Here is a 13,971-nt window from a genome sequence, read left to right as displayed (position 1 = left end):
TTTTGGAATTTGGGTTGTGAGCTTGTCTGGTGTAGGGGAAGAGCCCCAGAAAGAAATTGCTAGGTTTGCGATAGGCCCTGGCTCTCCTCCGACCAGCTATGTGCCCTGGGGCAACTTACTTAACCTGTCTCCGTCTCTTTCCTTACCCATCAAATGGATAACTGAACTATTGGATTTGCAATGATCCTTCTAGCTCTAACATTGTGGTTGTTGGGTTTGCTTCTAGTTCCCCTACTTCACAGCATTTGACAGGGTAACTGAAGGGCTTTAGCATTTCAGACCTCAGTGGATAATTCCTTTCTTGAGTAATCTTGTCACCCCTGACAAGGAGTTTTGTAAATTGCTGGTCGTCTCTCCACAGGTGACACACTATTGCAGGCCCTGGACTTACTGCCTTTGCTCATCCAGACAGTGGAGAAGGCAGCCTCCCAGAGCACTCAGGTTCCCACAGTCACTGAAGGGGTTGCTGCAGCCTTGCTGCTCTCGAAGCTTTCGGTGGCTGACTCGCAGGCTGGTAAGGGTCTAAGCTTGTCCAGGATGGTAGCAGATGACGCCTCATTCATAGTCCTTGGGAGGAGTGTCTTGATGTTTAGGATTTCACAGGATCAGCTTGGTTACCACCACACTGGGGCAGCCACAGGGATGCCTCAGGGTCACACTAGGGATGTGTGCAGGGATGAATCTTAGGGTCACACTAGGAGATGGGAATACAGCCAGTGACTCTTGTCACTGTCCTCCTTTGCACTTTTGCTCAAGTGCTCTGGGACAGGGTTTGTATATGATGTCCAGACTGACCTGGGTTTAGTATAGTGGGACTTTTTTAGAGTGTACCTTGAAAAGCTTCCCCCTAGCCAGTCTTCTTCTACTGAAGATACTGAATATGCCTTGGAAAAGATTCCAAATTGGCACAACCAGAAGAGCTTTCTCTTTCTTTTTGTGGCTTCCTGGTATTCCATGCTTGCTTTTGTGCATGTCCTACTCTGGCTGCAGACATATGTGAACTTATTCCTGTGGTTAGAAATGGAGTTCAGCTCTTCTATACCATTGGGTGCCGTCTGTGTAAATTGCGGAACCCTGCGCTGCCTTGGCAGGAAGGCAGAGATGAACATGACCGCGATTCCACAAATTTTAAGCTGCTTTACTCTAGTGAGAGGAGATGCAAAAGTATGTCCGTTGTTTGAGGTAAAATGTGGCAGTAAAGCAGTTTTGAAGAAGGGATTCCTTTTGGTTTAGGTGCTGGCTGTCAGGAAAGGCTTCACAAAGGAGCCTTTGGACTAGGGTCCTGAAGGAAGGATTTCACCAGCTGGAAGGGTGTGAGTTCAGATCAGCCTCAGCCAGGGAGAGCACGATGTGTGAACAAGTGTTTCAGCCTGGCAGCTGGAGTAGGTGGGACTTCAGGTGGGAGATGTTTGCCTGGGCCTCTGTAGGCAGCAGATGGTTTTCATGTAGGCATTGACACCAGAAGGACTGGTTAGTTCTCAGAATGGGGAGGGGGTGGGCAGTGAGGCTAAGGGTGACCCATCCATGCTGGGGGAGCATTGCTGCCTGCTGCAAAGCAGGGTCTGTCCACGTAGCTGGCCCCAGCAGCTTCAGGATGGAGGGGACCAACCCTGGCAGATGGAGTGAGCTATGTCATGGAGTGACCTTTTGTTTCTTGCAGAGGCCAAACTGAGTGGTTTCTGGCAGCTGATTGTAGATGAGAAGAAACAGATTTTCACTTCTGAGAAATTCCTGCTCATGGCTTCAGAGGATGGTGAGTGACTTAGTTGGACTTTCTTGAACTTGAGGTTGGGCCCGAGTCTCCCTGGCGGGTCTTCAGAGAGGACCCTTCCCTGACTGCCTGTTGCCTCGACCAGTCAGCTAAGCAAAAACTGGACCAGAGTGCTGTGGTCAGCAGCTGGGCTGTCAGCCACCGTGGGAATGAATGCACCCCTGTGGGGCTTGGAAGGCTGGGGAATGGGGGAGTTGGTAGATTTGTGGAGACAGAGTGCTAATGGTTGTGAGGCTGCAATATTAGGTTTAATTATAGCTGATTGGGTAATTGGTGCTGTCTTGGAGGTTTTCTTGTGTTATTACAAGGCAGCTGAGAAACTATGGTGGAGTGTGGCTGGCTGCACTCCCCCACCAGGAGACACAAAACTACTGGTTTCTCTCCCGGCAGAGAAGGAACAGTTGATCTTTATTTAAATGTAGGTTTAAAATTCTAGGTTGCCTTAGGGGTGTCTGCCACTAATCAGTGATTTGAAAAGTCTTTTGATTCACAAATCACAACATTCAATTATAAACGAGCTGAAACTGTTAGTCACTTCCTGATTAAAAAAAAAATTAGTTCTTGTATAGGAAATACACTCACATAATTCAAAAATAAAAGATCCAAGAGGGCCTATGTTGAAAATCATACCCCTGCTTTGATCTCTGGCCACCCAATGTCCCTGGCCATGGAGAACCAGTTATATTAGCTTCTGTGTATCCTTGATATTTTATACTTTATACCAGCAAATGTCTTTTTGTGTTAGTTCTTCACTTTTTTTACACAAATGGTAGCCTGCCTGCCATACACATTGTGCTATGTAGACTTGGCAATCATTCTACTTCAGTATGTGAGTGTCCTCACCCTCTTTTTTAGAACTGCATAGTAATTTTTAATTAGAATGAAGCGTTATATTTTTAATCAGTCCAAAATACTTGTGTACATTGTCAGCAAAAAAGGAACTTCAGATCCAGTGATAATCACATTTACATTTTGGTGTTCATTTTCCAGGCCTTTTCAGTTCCTTCTGGATGCGTTCTGTATTTTAAAAACACTTCTGCTGTTTGTCTCCCCTCCTAGCCCTGTGTACTGTGCTGCATCTGACAGAGAGACTTTTCCTTGATCACCCGCATAGACTCACAGGCAACAAAGTTCAGTACGTGAGGCCTGTTTACCTTCCCCTCGGGCCACATGGGGCAGACCTCGGCAGGAGCCTGAGAACTGCCTGAGAAACAGCGTGTGTGCAGGGTGGGAGGGCTGGCTGCGGAGAGCCCACATCCACCTTCCCCTTGTGCTTGCAGGCAGTACCATCGGGCTCTGGTGGCCGTGCTCCTGAGTCGTACCTGGCGTGTGCGCAGGCAGGCTCAGCACACGGTCCGGAAGCTGCTGTCCTCTCTTGGGGGCTTTAAGCTGGCATTTGGACTCCTGGAGGAGCTGAAGGCTGTCCTCAGTTCTCACAAGGTGAGGGCAGCTGGGGTCCAGAACCTGGGGCTCACTGACCCACTTAGCCCACCCCAGTTATGCCATGGGAGTTCGCTGGTCTCTTCCTGTGCTGTTCTCACTGAGACACTTGTGTGATGCCAGAATCTTCTGCCCTACTCTTGAAGCTCTGATAACATCTTATTTCATATAATTTCTTTGTCTTTTCAGAGATGCTTTTCTTGTCAGAATTGTGACCTGTAGTTGAATCTTTTTATCACTGAGTAATGGAATAACACTTTCTTTTTAAAGCACTTTATAATTTTTAGAGCATTTGCAACCCATTCTCTCTTTTGCTTTTTTCACACTGCTGTTACAAGGCAGGTAGGCTATGGGGTGCTTGGGTGGCTCGGTCAGTTAACATCCAACTCTTGATCTCGGCTCAGCTCATGATCCCAGGGCTGTGGGATCAGGCCCCACGTTGGGCTCTGCACTGAGCATGGAGCCTACTTAAGATTCTCTCTCCCTTTGTCCCCTTCCCCTGCTCATGCATTCTCCCCCTCTCTCTCCCTTACTCTCAAAAAAAAAAAACAAACAAACAAAAAAAACAGGCTAAATATCTTTGTTTTATATGAATTGTCCAGGGTTCCAGCAGCTGAAATGACTTGCCCAGCGTCCCCCACCAGTGGGTGACAGAAGTGAGAGTAGACCCCAAAGACCAGGTCCCTTGTTAGTGCTCTTTGTACGCCGTGTCCCTCCCTCCCTAATCCCGCTTGAGGGATGTGGGCCGGTGACAGACTTGTGGTCTCTCTGGCTGGGTCTCCTGGACCAATTTCTGTGGCCACCTTTCTCCCCATGGGCTTTTTAGGTGCAGAGTCATTTGTGCTTCCTCCTTCCAGGCACATCTCACAGCCTGCAAGTCCCATGCAGGGAGCTGGGCATGTCTCTACTCCAGCAGGAACCCCAGAGAACACCATGTGTGAAAGGCAGCCGTGCCCCTGGCATCTTTGTCTCTTGTGTGCCAGGCCTGCACAGGGTGCTGAGTAGTGGGGGCTGATGAGTTGTTTCCTTGCAGGTGCTACCTTTAGAGGCTCTGGTGACTGATGCTGGGGAGGTGACTGAGGCAGGCAAGGCCTATGTACCTCCGAGGGTCCTGCAGGAGGCTCTTTGTGTCATCTCTGGGGTGCCAGGACTGGAGGGTGACATTACCAACACTGAACAGCTGGCCCAGGAGATGCTGATCATCTCACATCACCCATCCTTAGGTCTGTGCCTGAGGCGAGTGTGGGAGGGGCAGGGACTCCACTGGGCAAGATGAGGGTAGGCTGGGCAGAAGGCCTCAAATTGCTCCCCTTCTCTTCAGTGGCAGTGCAGTCTGGACTCTGGCCAGCGCTCCTCGCCAGGATGAAGATTGACCTCGAAGCCTTCATCACCAGGCACTTGGATCAGATCATCCCTAGGATCACCATGCAGAGTCCCCTGAACCAGGTGATTGGCATATGGACTAGTTCTGGCCTCACGTCAGAGTGTCAGAGGGAGGATTCAATGAAAGAGGTGCAGGTGTGGTGAAACGTGGCCTTGGACCCTTGGGTTGCAAGTGACAGAAAATGCAAACATGGTTTAAGCACAAGAGGGAGCTTCCTGCCTCTTCTCACTGCTGAGTCACAGGATATGACTGGCTCTGCACGATGCTGGCTACGGGGACTCAGATGTTATCTTCAGGACACTGTAGGTGGTGTCTCTCTTACTCTCTGCCATCTCTCTGTCTCTTCCATCTGTGTCTCGTCTCTGCTCTCCATGATGGGGGCTTCATTCTCCAACAGTCTCTTCCTCCCTGGTAGCAGGGCAGCTGACATACTTCCAGGCTTGTAGCTTGTCCCTATCAGCCCAAGTGAGAAAAGCTTGTGTTTTCCAATCATTTAAACTGGCATGGGGTCTCACTGCCCTTGTTGACCTGATTTGGGGCCTGTGTTTGTTTCTGAGCCTGTCCTTTTGGGCTGTGTCATATGCCCACCTCTGGAAAAGGTGGGGGCAGCTTCACTTGCACCACAGAGATTGAGAGTAGAGGAGTGTGTCACCCAGTCAGGGTGCTGGTACCAGACCAAGCGGGAAATGCTTCCTGGGAAGGCAGGCACACACTCCTACTGTTTACGCCGGGGAGGGGGCAATGCTCAGAAAGAGCAGGCAGTGGCAAGAAGAAGAAGAGCTGGTAGCCAGGGTGTTTAGGCATGGCAGGACCCCTGTCCAGTGCCGGTCTTGGTGCATCCTGACCCTGTCTGTGTTTGACAGTCTTCCATGAATGCCATGGGCTCCCTCTCCGTCCTGTCCCCGGACCGGGTCCTTCCACAGCTCATCAGCACCATCACTGCCTCCGTGCAGAACCCTGCATTGCGCCAGGTGACACGGGAGGAGTTTGCCATTATGCAGACTCCTGCCGGCGAGCTGTATGACAAGTCTATCATCCAGAGGTGAGCCCCCACTCATGGGCTCAGTTGCCCCAAGCCTTAGTTTTCTTACCTATAAGAGAGAGAGGCCTCCGTTACAGAGTTGTTGCAAGGAATCAATCACACCACTTTTCCATTCGTTGGACAAGTACTGCTCTGTTCCAGGCACATGCTTAGGCTTGGGAAAGAAGAGCTTTTCTGTACCAGCGTCTCTGGTACTTTCCTGGTGCATACAACTTCAAAGCTAGCTGGGGTTTCACTACTGGTGGGAGGCTGGAGGACCTGGTGGCTGTTTTGAAGCTGGCTGATCACCTGCTTTGATGTTTCAGTGCCCAGCAGGACAGCATAAAGAAGGCCAACATGAAGCGAGAGAACAAAGCTTATTCCTTTAAGGAGCAGATCATTGAGCTGGAGCTCAAGGAGGTGAGTACATGGAAGCATTACACGTGAGGTGGCTGCTGAGCTTTGTGGCCTCAGGCTGGTGACTTTCCCTGCTTTGTGTATACCGTTCCTTGGGGTCATCCTGAGGCCCATGGCACACTCTTCTGACCCCTCCACCAGTCCAGGGTCCCCCTACCACCCTTTTTACTTAACCCTTTCTTTAGCTTTTTCCACCCCTGAACTCAAGGAAGACAAATTTCTCTCTCTGCTGAGGGCCAATTCCTACCTTTCTCCCACCAAATGGTGTGACTTGATTCCGTGCCTGTTACCCCACCTCCTAGAGGCTGGGACCCGTCTTTCCTCCTGAGAGAATGCATAGGGCCTGGCCCTATGTAGCTCTTGGGGAATTGTGTATTCGGCTTGTTAACCGAGCCGATTCTGACAGCAGAGCAGGTCCCTTTACCACACTGGGCCCCTTACCACACCTTGTCTCCCTTGTCCCCCTCTCAGGCAGCCACCCTGCCCACCCAGTCCAGAGTAGACCCCACCCCTCTTCCCGCTTACTGTGCAGCATATTTCATTTCTTCATTTATAACCTTCATCCCGCTGTCAAGTCACCCTGTTCATGTTCATTGCTTGTCTTCGCCCACTAGATTGTGAGCTCCGTGAGGGCAGAGACTTGGCCTTCTTCCCCGCAGTATCCCCAGCATCTAGAGCAGTGCCTGGCGCAATGGAGGTGCTCAATAAATGCTTGTTGAATGAATGAGTGATTTCTTAGCCTTTTTTAGGCTCCAACTTATACTAGGGGAGAGCATCTGTGGGAGGGAGGCTAAGGTTTAGAATCTGAAGCTGCATGGGTAGGATACCCTTCCCAGCTCACTGAGGGACTTTTCATTTTTCTAACATATTAAAGGCTCTTCTTGCCTTTGTCAATAGAGAATGCAATAAGAAATTACTTCTCTACTGCTGTCTCCATCCTCTGGAAACCAGGTGGCTGTGGACTTTGTGGGAGGTGGGGGAGGCCACGTGGCAGGTTTGGGGGCCCAAGTCACAGACTTTGGGCTGGCATGGTGCTGATTGTGGGACAGATCTCACTCCCTACTCTGTGGTAGGGAGGGAGGTCTGTTCCCTGGAGACGGAATTGGTTTGCTCGTTGCCTTTAGGAGATAAAGAAGAAGAAAGGTATAAAAGAGGAGGTGCAGCTGACCAGTAAGCAGAAGGAGATGCTGCAGGCCCAGCTGGACAAGGAGGCGCAGGTCCGGAGGCGGCTGCAGGAGGTGAGTGGCTGCTGCTACCACAGGCTAGACCCGCCCCTTGCTGTCCGGAGCAGGCCCTGCTGACCTGCCTCCTCGGCCAACTCTGCTTGCAGCTGGACGGTGAGCTGGAGGCAGCGCTGGGCCTGCTGGACACCATCCTCGCCAAGAACCCATCTGGCCTGACCCAGTATATCCCTGTTTTGGTCGACTCTTTCCTGCCCTTGCTGAAATCTCCCCTGGCTGCTCCCAGGATCAAGAACCCTTTCCTGTCCTTGGCTGCCTGCGTCATGCCCCCTAGGCTCAAGGCTTTGGGTTAGTTCTTGTTTGCTGGCTGTGGGTGGGCCCATGGCAGCTCGGGAGGGGGTGGGGGATGCCCCTGAGCGCCTGTGGGGAGGCACACGGTGGTCTAGGCCAGCGACTTCTGTTTCCATAGGGAAGCAGCCTTGGAACCTCAAGCTGTATATCCTTGGGATCGACATGGAGCTCTCTCCTCTGTCCTCCTGTTTTATGTCTGTTGGTCCCTTCACTCTGAGTACAGACTTCTAAACACTAATCAGTGTGGTCTTTCTGTAACAATTTTAAAACTAATCAGTCAGAAATTCAGTGGCAATGGGGTTGGTTTGATGCCACGTGGCTGGTCAGTGCAGCCCAGAGCTGCTGAGCAGCTACGTGTCCATGATGAGAGGTCTCTGTGACCCTTAGCTTTTTGTTAGCTATGGAGATACAAAGACCAGGTAGTGGCTGGGTGTTATGGTGGCCTCACTCTCGTGGGTTAATGGCCTTAAGCAGACTTTCTAGCTTAAAGGGTATATTCCTATGGGTGTGAGGCTAGAATCTGGGAACGGTTCTGAGTGGAAAAGTTAGTTGGTGCTTATGGAGCCTGCCAAAACTGTTAATGGCTGGCTGGGCTTATTACACGGAAGGTGGGAGCTCCAAATGGGTAGAGCTTTACCCTTTCTGAACAACTCTGGGCTCACACTTTTAACTTCTTAGTGTTGGAAGGACAGCTCCTGCTGGCCTACATGCCCCCCCCACCCTCCGGTGCTGCCATGAACATGAAATGAGAAATTAGGTTTGGCACAGCAGAACTAGGATTAAGGGATAACGTGCCTCTACCTGGGGGCCCTGGTTTGTGCCCAGGCTGGATTCTGTGTCTTTGTATCGGTCATCCCCTTTGGGTCCCTTCTGTTGGACATAGGCACTTTGGTGAGCCATGTGACTTTACGCCTGCTGAAGCCAGAGTGTGCCCTGGATAAGTCATGGTGCCAGGAAGAGCTGTCGGTGGCCGTGAAGAGGGCGGTGACCCTGCTGCATAGCCACACCATCAGCAGCAGGGTGGGCAAGGGTGAGCCAGGTGAGGAACAGTGCAGGTAAGGGCAGCGGGCACGAGGTGGTATATGCCGGTGCAGCAAGTTTGTGAGCCTCAATGTTCCCCAGGGCTTCCTGCAGCTGTGGCCTTGGGCGAGTCACTTTCCTTCTTGGCCTTCGTTTCCTCCTCTGAAAAATGGGGGGTTGGACCAGATGGAGAATTTCTGAGTCCTGGTATTCTGTGAGCTACTGTGACCCCTCCCTGCCTTGGGAGCCTGCTTCTTGTCACTGGAATCTACCTGTGTGCTTTACCTTTCTCATCCTGGAACTGGGCAGTGTTTGGGGTAGGAGCGTGATGGGCTGCAGAACCAGGCTACCAGCTTTTCATCCCTGTCATCATATCCTGTGCTTCTGGGCATCAGAAGGAGCCTCCAGCCTCCTTCACCCCTCCGCCTGCTCACCTGGAGAATGGAAACTGAGGCGGCAGCTTGGCAGATGCCTGCAAGAGTGTGTCTGTTGCTTACTCTCACAGATGCTGCGCCCCTGTCTGCGCCAGCCTTCTCCTTGGTCTTCCCGTTTCTAAAGATGGTGCTGACCGAGATGCCCCACCACAGTGAAGAGGAGGAAGAGCGCATGGCCCAGATTCTTCAGATCCTCACCGTCCATGCCCAACTGAGGGCCTCACCTAACAATCCCCCAGGGCACGTGGATGAGGTTGGCAGGGGAGCTCATCTCTATCCTTGGCTTGAGGCGGGTCAGGGAGGCAGGGGCTCTCCACACTTGGTTGGCCTATCACGGGTTCTGGTGGGGTAGTAGAGTGTGTGCATATTATCTAGTGCAGCAGCCATTGGTGAGGAGAACCCAAATGTTCTCTTTAGTGCAGCACTGACAGCCTCAAAGAAGCTTATGGGTCTCTTGAGAGTTTCTGACTTGGAGAAGTTGAAGGATTTTTTATTAATTTGTTGTGTGGTTTTTGTTTTTTTTTTTTGTAATGTTTATTTATTTTGAGAATGTGCGAGCAGGCAAGCGGCAGAGGTAGAGGAAGAGAGAAAGAATCCCATGCAGGCTCCATGCCATCAGCAGAGAGCCCGATGCAGGGCTCAAACCCACAAACCGCAAGATCATGACCCAAGCTGAAATCAAGAGTCAGATGCTTAATCGACAGAGCCACCTAGGCACCCCTGTTTTGTTAGTTTTTTTTCTAACTCAGAAGATAATTTTGATCACGCTGCCTTTGACTTCCTTGTGATTTTGAGATTAGACCTCATTCACTGAAGGGTTTCCTTTTTAACATATGTTCTGAAAATGTGCCAAAGTAACGTATGTATGTGTTTAAAAATTCCAAGAACGTAAAAAAAAAAAAAAAAAAAAAATCCAAGAACATAGAAGCCAAAAAAAAAAAAAAAATATATATATATATATGTATATATATGTATACACATACATCTATATACATACTGCCCCACACAGGCAAAAATTGATTGTCCTGCTTTCATATGACCATATGCTCCATTCTTCTTTAATGCCAGCGGCTTTACAGGCTGTGTAGGGTTCTGTGCTGCAGGTGCGCCAATGTTTCAATGAACTCTTCCTGTTGATTTTTTCCCTATCTTGAGCAGCACTGCACTATGCCGCCTTGTATACGTATGACCCTTGTGCAGCCGCGTAAGCATTTCCATAGGACACATTCTTGGGCATGGAGTTGCCAGGTTATGTGGTGTGCTCTGAGCTAGACCCTCACCAAGAGTTCTGTCTCTGTACCTAACACAACCTCAGGTGGTAATTCACCTTGCCAACGGTGGGTAAAAGAATAGTATCCCATTTCATCCTGCATTTCTTTACTACTTGTAAAGTGAAATATCCCTGTGTTTGTGGGCCATCTGTACTTCGTGTACTGTGAATTTAAAGTATGTTTCAGAATGTACTTGTTTTGAGTCCCTGAGGATGGTGGCTGACTGGGGTTGGCTCCCATGGAGTTAGTGGTAAAGCTGACAGTATTTCTACAGTGGAGTCGGCCGTATGACCCAGAATGTTTCCCTGAGGGTGAGAGGATGCTGCCTGCCGTTTGTGTTCCTAGGTGTGGTTGCAGACCTTCCCCAGAGCCTCACCCTGACTTCCCTACATTTCTCTCCTAGAATGGCCCGGAGCTGCTGCCTCGTGTGGCCATGTTGCGCCTTCTGACTTGGGTGATCGGGACAGGCTCTCCCCGCCTGCAGGTGATCTGGTTTTCAGTTGGCTATTGCTGCAACTCATTTTGTGACTCTGAGCTCAGTTCCCAGTGCTTGGGTTTGAATCCTGGTTCTCTTTCTTATCCCTCACTTTTGGACTCAAGCTAAAAGGCTATTTTAAAGTGCCAGCCTGAATATTCTCAACTAGTTATGGCCAGCCTGAATATTCTGCATGGGCTGTGCCATTAGCTTGGCCTAGAGCCGGGGGCTTGGACCCACGAGGGCTTTGGGGTGGGTGTCCTCAGTTCATATCCCTCTGTGGGCCCCTCAGCCCATCACCCGGCCTCCTGCCTGATCCTATAGAAGTAAGTAATTTGCTGGACCGAGCCCAGCGCATCAATGTTTTCCTTAGGTTCTGGCTTCAGACACCCTGACTACCCTGTGTGCCAGCAGCAGTGGCGAGGATGGCTGTGCCTTTGCAGAGCAGGAGGAAGTGGATGTGCTGCTCTGTGCCTTACAGTCCCCTTGTGCCAGCGTGCGGGACACTGCGCTCCGGGTACGTGCCCACTCCCTTCTGGGGTTGCTGGGGTATTCCTTGTCTCTCAGTGCAAGTATTTGAATTGCATGAGGGACATTCTTTCAAATGATGGGAAATGCCTCACATCTGCACCAGGGTGTCCTGGAGGCAAAGAAAAGAGGTCATTGGGTGGGTCAGGGTCATTGTAGGAAGGGGAGCAACAAAGCAGCTGTCAGTGTGTCACTGGCCATTTTTTCTTTACCTTGGAAGACTTGACCAGATTTTTAAAATGGAGTGTGGATCTTGGTACTTTTATAGACAGATAAAACTCAGTGGATTAGTTTGTTTTTTCTTTTTCCCTTTTTTTTTTTTAAGTTTTTTATTTACTTTTGAGAGAGGGAGTGAGAGAGCGTGCACACGCACGTACACGCAGGGGAGGGGCAGAGAGACAGAGAATCCCAAGCAGGTTCTGCACTGCCAGCGTGAAGCCTGACATGGAGCTGGAACCCATGAACCAAACTGTGAGATCATGACCCGAGCCGAAATCAAGAGTTGGATGTCTAACTGACTTGAGCCACCCAGGTGCCCCTGTTTTTTCAACTCATCACCTTGTACTTGGGCTTTTCTTGGTGCTTTTGGAACACAGACTAAAGGTTCCCCTTGGAGTATGAGACAGGGCTTCCTGATGCCAGTCTGCTGCCTCTTGCTATTGATCTGTGACTGAGTTTTCACTAGTTCTTGGCAAGATGTGGAAGACAATAGCCATGTGGAAAATTTTTCTCAAAGAAAACAAAAGGGAATGTCTTTTTTTCTGAGGTTTGTCTTGCACACTGAGAGTTTTAAAATTTTATGGTAAAAAAGATTCTATCCCCACATGCCCATCATTTCACAAAGGGAAAGCTGTTTGAGGAACTTAGAGTTAATTTTAATTGATTTAACTTTGAAGACCCATGTGTTGCTGGTGGCTACGTCTTGGATAGTACAGCCTTAGAGGGAGGTAAAGAGGCAGCTCAGAGGCTCTGGTCAAAGGTTGGGCCTCACCTGTCCCATCCCACCCCCTCTCAGGGACTGATGGAACTCCACATGGTATTGCCAGCGCCTGATACCGACGAGAAGAATGGCCTGAACCTTCTGCGGAGGCTCTGGGTGGTCAAGTTTGACAAGGAGGAAGAGATCCAGAAGCTGGCTGAGAGGTGAGAGCCACTGGAAGATTGTTTTGTTTTTTTTTTCCTGCTCTGTCCTCTCTTCCCTTATGAAATAACTGGACCCAGAGAGCTCAGCCAACAGCAAGAGAAGGGCTGGGTGGTCGTGTTTGGCAGAGTGGATGTTGCAAACCCTTGTCTCACTAGCCCCCGCCTTTGTTTGGTCTGCTACAGGCTTTGGTCAACGATGGGCCTAGATCTGCAGCCGGACCTCTGCTCCTTGCTGATAGACGATGTCATCTATCACGAGGCAGCTGTGAGGCAGGCCGGGGCTGAAGCCCTCTCCCAGGCTGTGGCACGGTACCAGCGGCAGGCGGCAGAGGTTATGGGCAGGCTCATGGAGATTTACCAGGAGAAGCTCTATGTGAGTGGCCTGTGCACCCTGCTGCGGGCTGGGCTGTGTGAGAGTGGGTTGGACTCTGCTCGGCCTCCGACCTGCTCCAGATAGGAGTCTTGGAGCTCACTGTGACCCAGGGTGGCTGTGACTGATCTCCCACCTCACAGCTGACGGCTGGCCTGCCCGGCTTGACTGGAGAGCGCACAGCAGTACATTTATCAGCCTGTCTTTTGCAGCGGCCGCCCCCAGTGCTGGATGCTTTGGGACGAGTTATCTCTGAATCTCCTCCAGATCAGTGGGAAGCCAGGTATAATGGCCGTTGCCATCTTGTTCCACTCAGAGCTTTCTGAGATATCTCAGGTTGGGTGAGTTGGGTGCCAAGAGGAGGCAACGTGGAATAACGGGACAGTGGAAGGAAAGGGCAAGACCTCCCTCTGAGTCAGACCTCAGTTCAAGTCCTGGCTCCTTCTGGGCTAGCCGAGTGACTTTGGCATGTTTCTCCTTTCCTCCAAGCCTCTGTTTCCTCAGAGGTCCCTGGGGACCTTCTCACTGCTCTATAGCTGAAAAGGATAGTATGTTCACTTCCAAGTGCCTTTACCTCTGATTCTCTTACCTCTCTCCCCTCCTGCAGCCTGTCCTGGAGGTAGGGTGGGCATTGTACTCACAGGTGGGGAAACAGAGGCAGAGCTTGTTCGTGCCCAAGGTCGCCCTGGAGGGAAGTAAACTCTGGGCAGATGGCAGGAGGTCTCCATTTGACAAATGGGTTGTTGAGACGATTGTCTAGACTGGTGGTAAGCACTGGGCAGTGGGCTCCATGCTGTGCTCTGCACCCCAGAGGGAGCTGCTGTAAGCTCCCTTTTCTTGTGGCAGGTCGGGGAAGATTCCGCCACAGAGGAGGCTCCTGGCCGGCCCTCGCCGCCTGACACACTACCCCCTTATTTCTTAGGTGTGGCTTGGCTTTGGCCCTAAACAAGCTCTCCCAGTGTTTGGATAGCTCTCAGGTGAAGCCCCTCTTTCAGTTTTTTGTCCCTGATGCTCTCAACGACCGAAACCCAGATGTCCGGAAGTGCATGTTGGATGCAGCCCTTGCGACCCTCAACACCCACGGGAAGGTAAAAGATCTCAGCCAGCTGAGGGGGGTGAGGAGCAGGCAGGGCAGGAGGCAGGGCTAAGCAGTGGTGACACAGGG

At 50.9% G+C, this 13,971-nt stretch overlaps 1 protein-coding gene across 2 annotated transcripts in view; it reads left to right on the top strand.

Moving 5' to 3' along the window:
* The window catches only part of GCN1 (GCN1 activator of EIF2AK4), a 58,962-nt gene that overhangs the window by 18,953 nt on the left and 26,038 nt on the right, over positions 1-13,971 (top strand). Inside the window, exons 15-32 of one of the 2 annotated variants that reach the window (XM_023241481.2) lie at positions 362-514; positions 1,661-1,753; positions 2,831-2,906; positions 3,052-3,211; positions 4,245-4,434; positions 4,533-4,657; positions 5,459-5,637; positions 5,943-6,036; positions 7,158-7,271; positions 7,364-7,562; positions 8,449-8,604; positions 9,091-9,272; positions 10,694-10,774; positions 11,139-11,282; positions 12,309-12,436; positions 12,620-12,809; positions 13,019-13,089; positions 13,729-13,894. In XM_023241481.2, coding sequence (XP_023097249.2) covers positions 362-514; positions 1,661-1,753; positions 2,831-2,906; positions 3,052-3,211; positions 4,245-4,434; positions 4,533-4,657; positions 5,459-5,637; positions 5,943-6,036; positions 7,158-7,271; positions 7,364-7,562; positions 8,449-8,604; positions 9,091-9,272; positions 10,694-10,774; positions 11,139-11,282; positions 12,309-12,436; positions 12,620-12,809; positions 13,019-13,089; positions 13,729-13,894 — 2,501 coding nt within the window. The remainder of the gene's footprint in view (positions 1-361; positions 515-1,660; positions 1,754-2,830; positions 2,907-3,051; positions 3,212-4,244; positions 4,435-4,532; positions 4,658-5,458; positions 5,638-5,942; positions 6,037-7,157; positions 7,272-7,363; positions 7,563-8,448; positions 8,605-9,090; positions 9,273-10,693; positions 10,775-11,138; positions 11,283-12,308; positions 12,437-12,619; positions 12,810-13,018; positions 13,090-13,728; positions 13,895-13,971) is intronic. The other variant, XM_045041135.1, reaches the window with a different exon arrangement.

Source organism: Felis catus, chromosome D3, assembly GCF_018350175.1.
Source record: "Felis catus isolate Fca126 chromosome D3, F.catus_Fca126_mat1.0, whole genome shotgun sequence".
NCBI classification, from domain to species: domain Eukaryota; kingdom Metazoa; phylum Chordata; class Mammalia; order Carnivora; family Felidae; genus Felis; species Felis catus.
The sequence above is the reverse complement of the archived record's forward strand: the minus strand, read 5'-3'. Positions and strand labels throughout refer to the sequence as shown.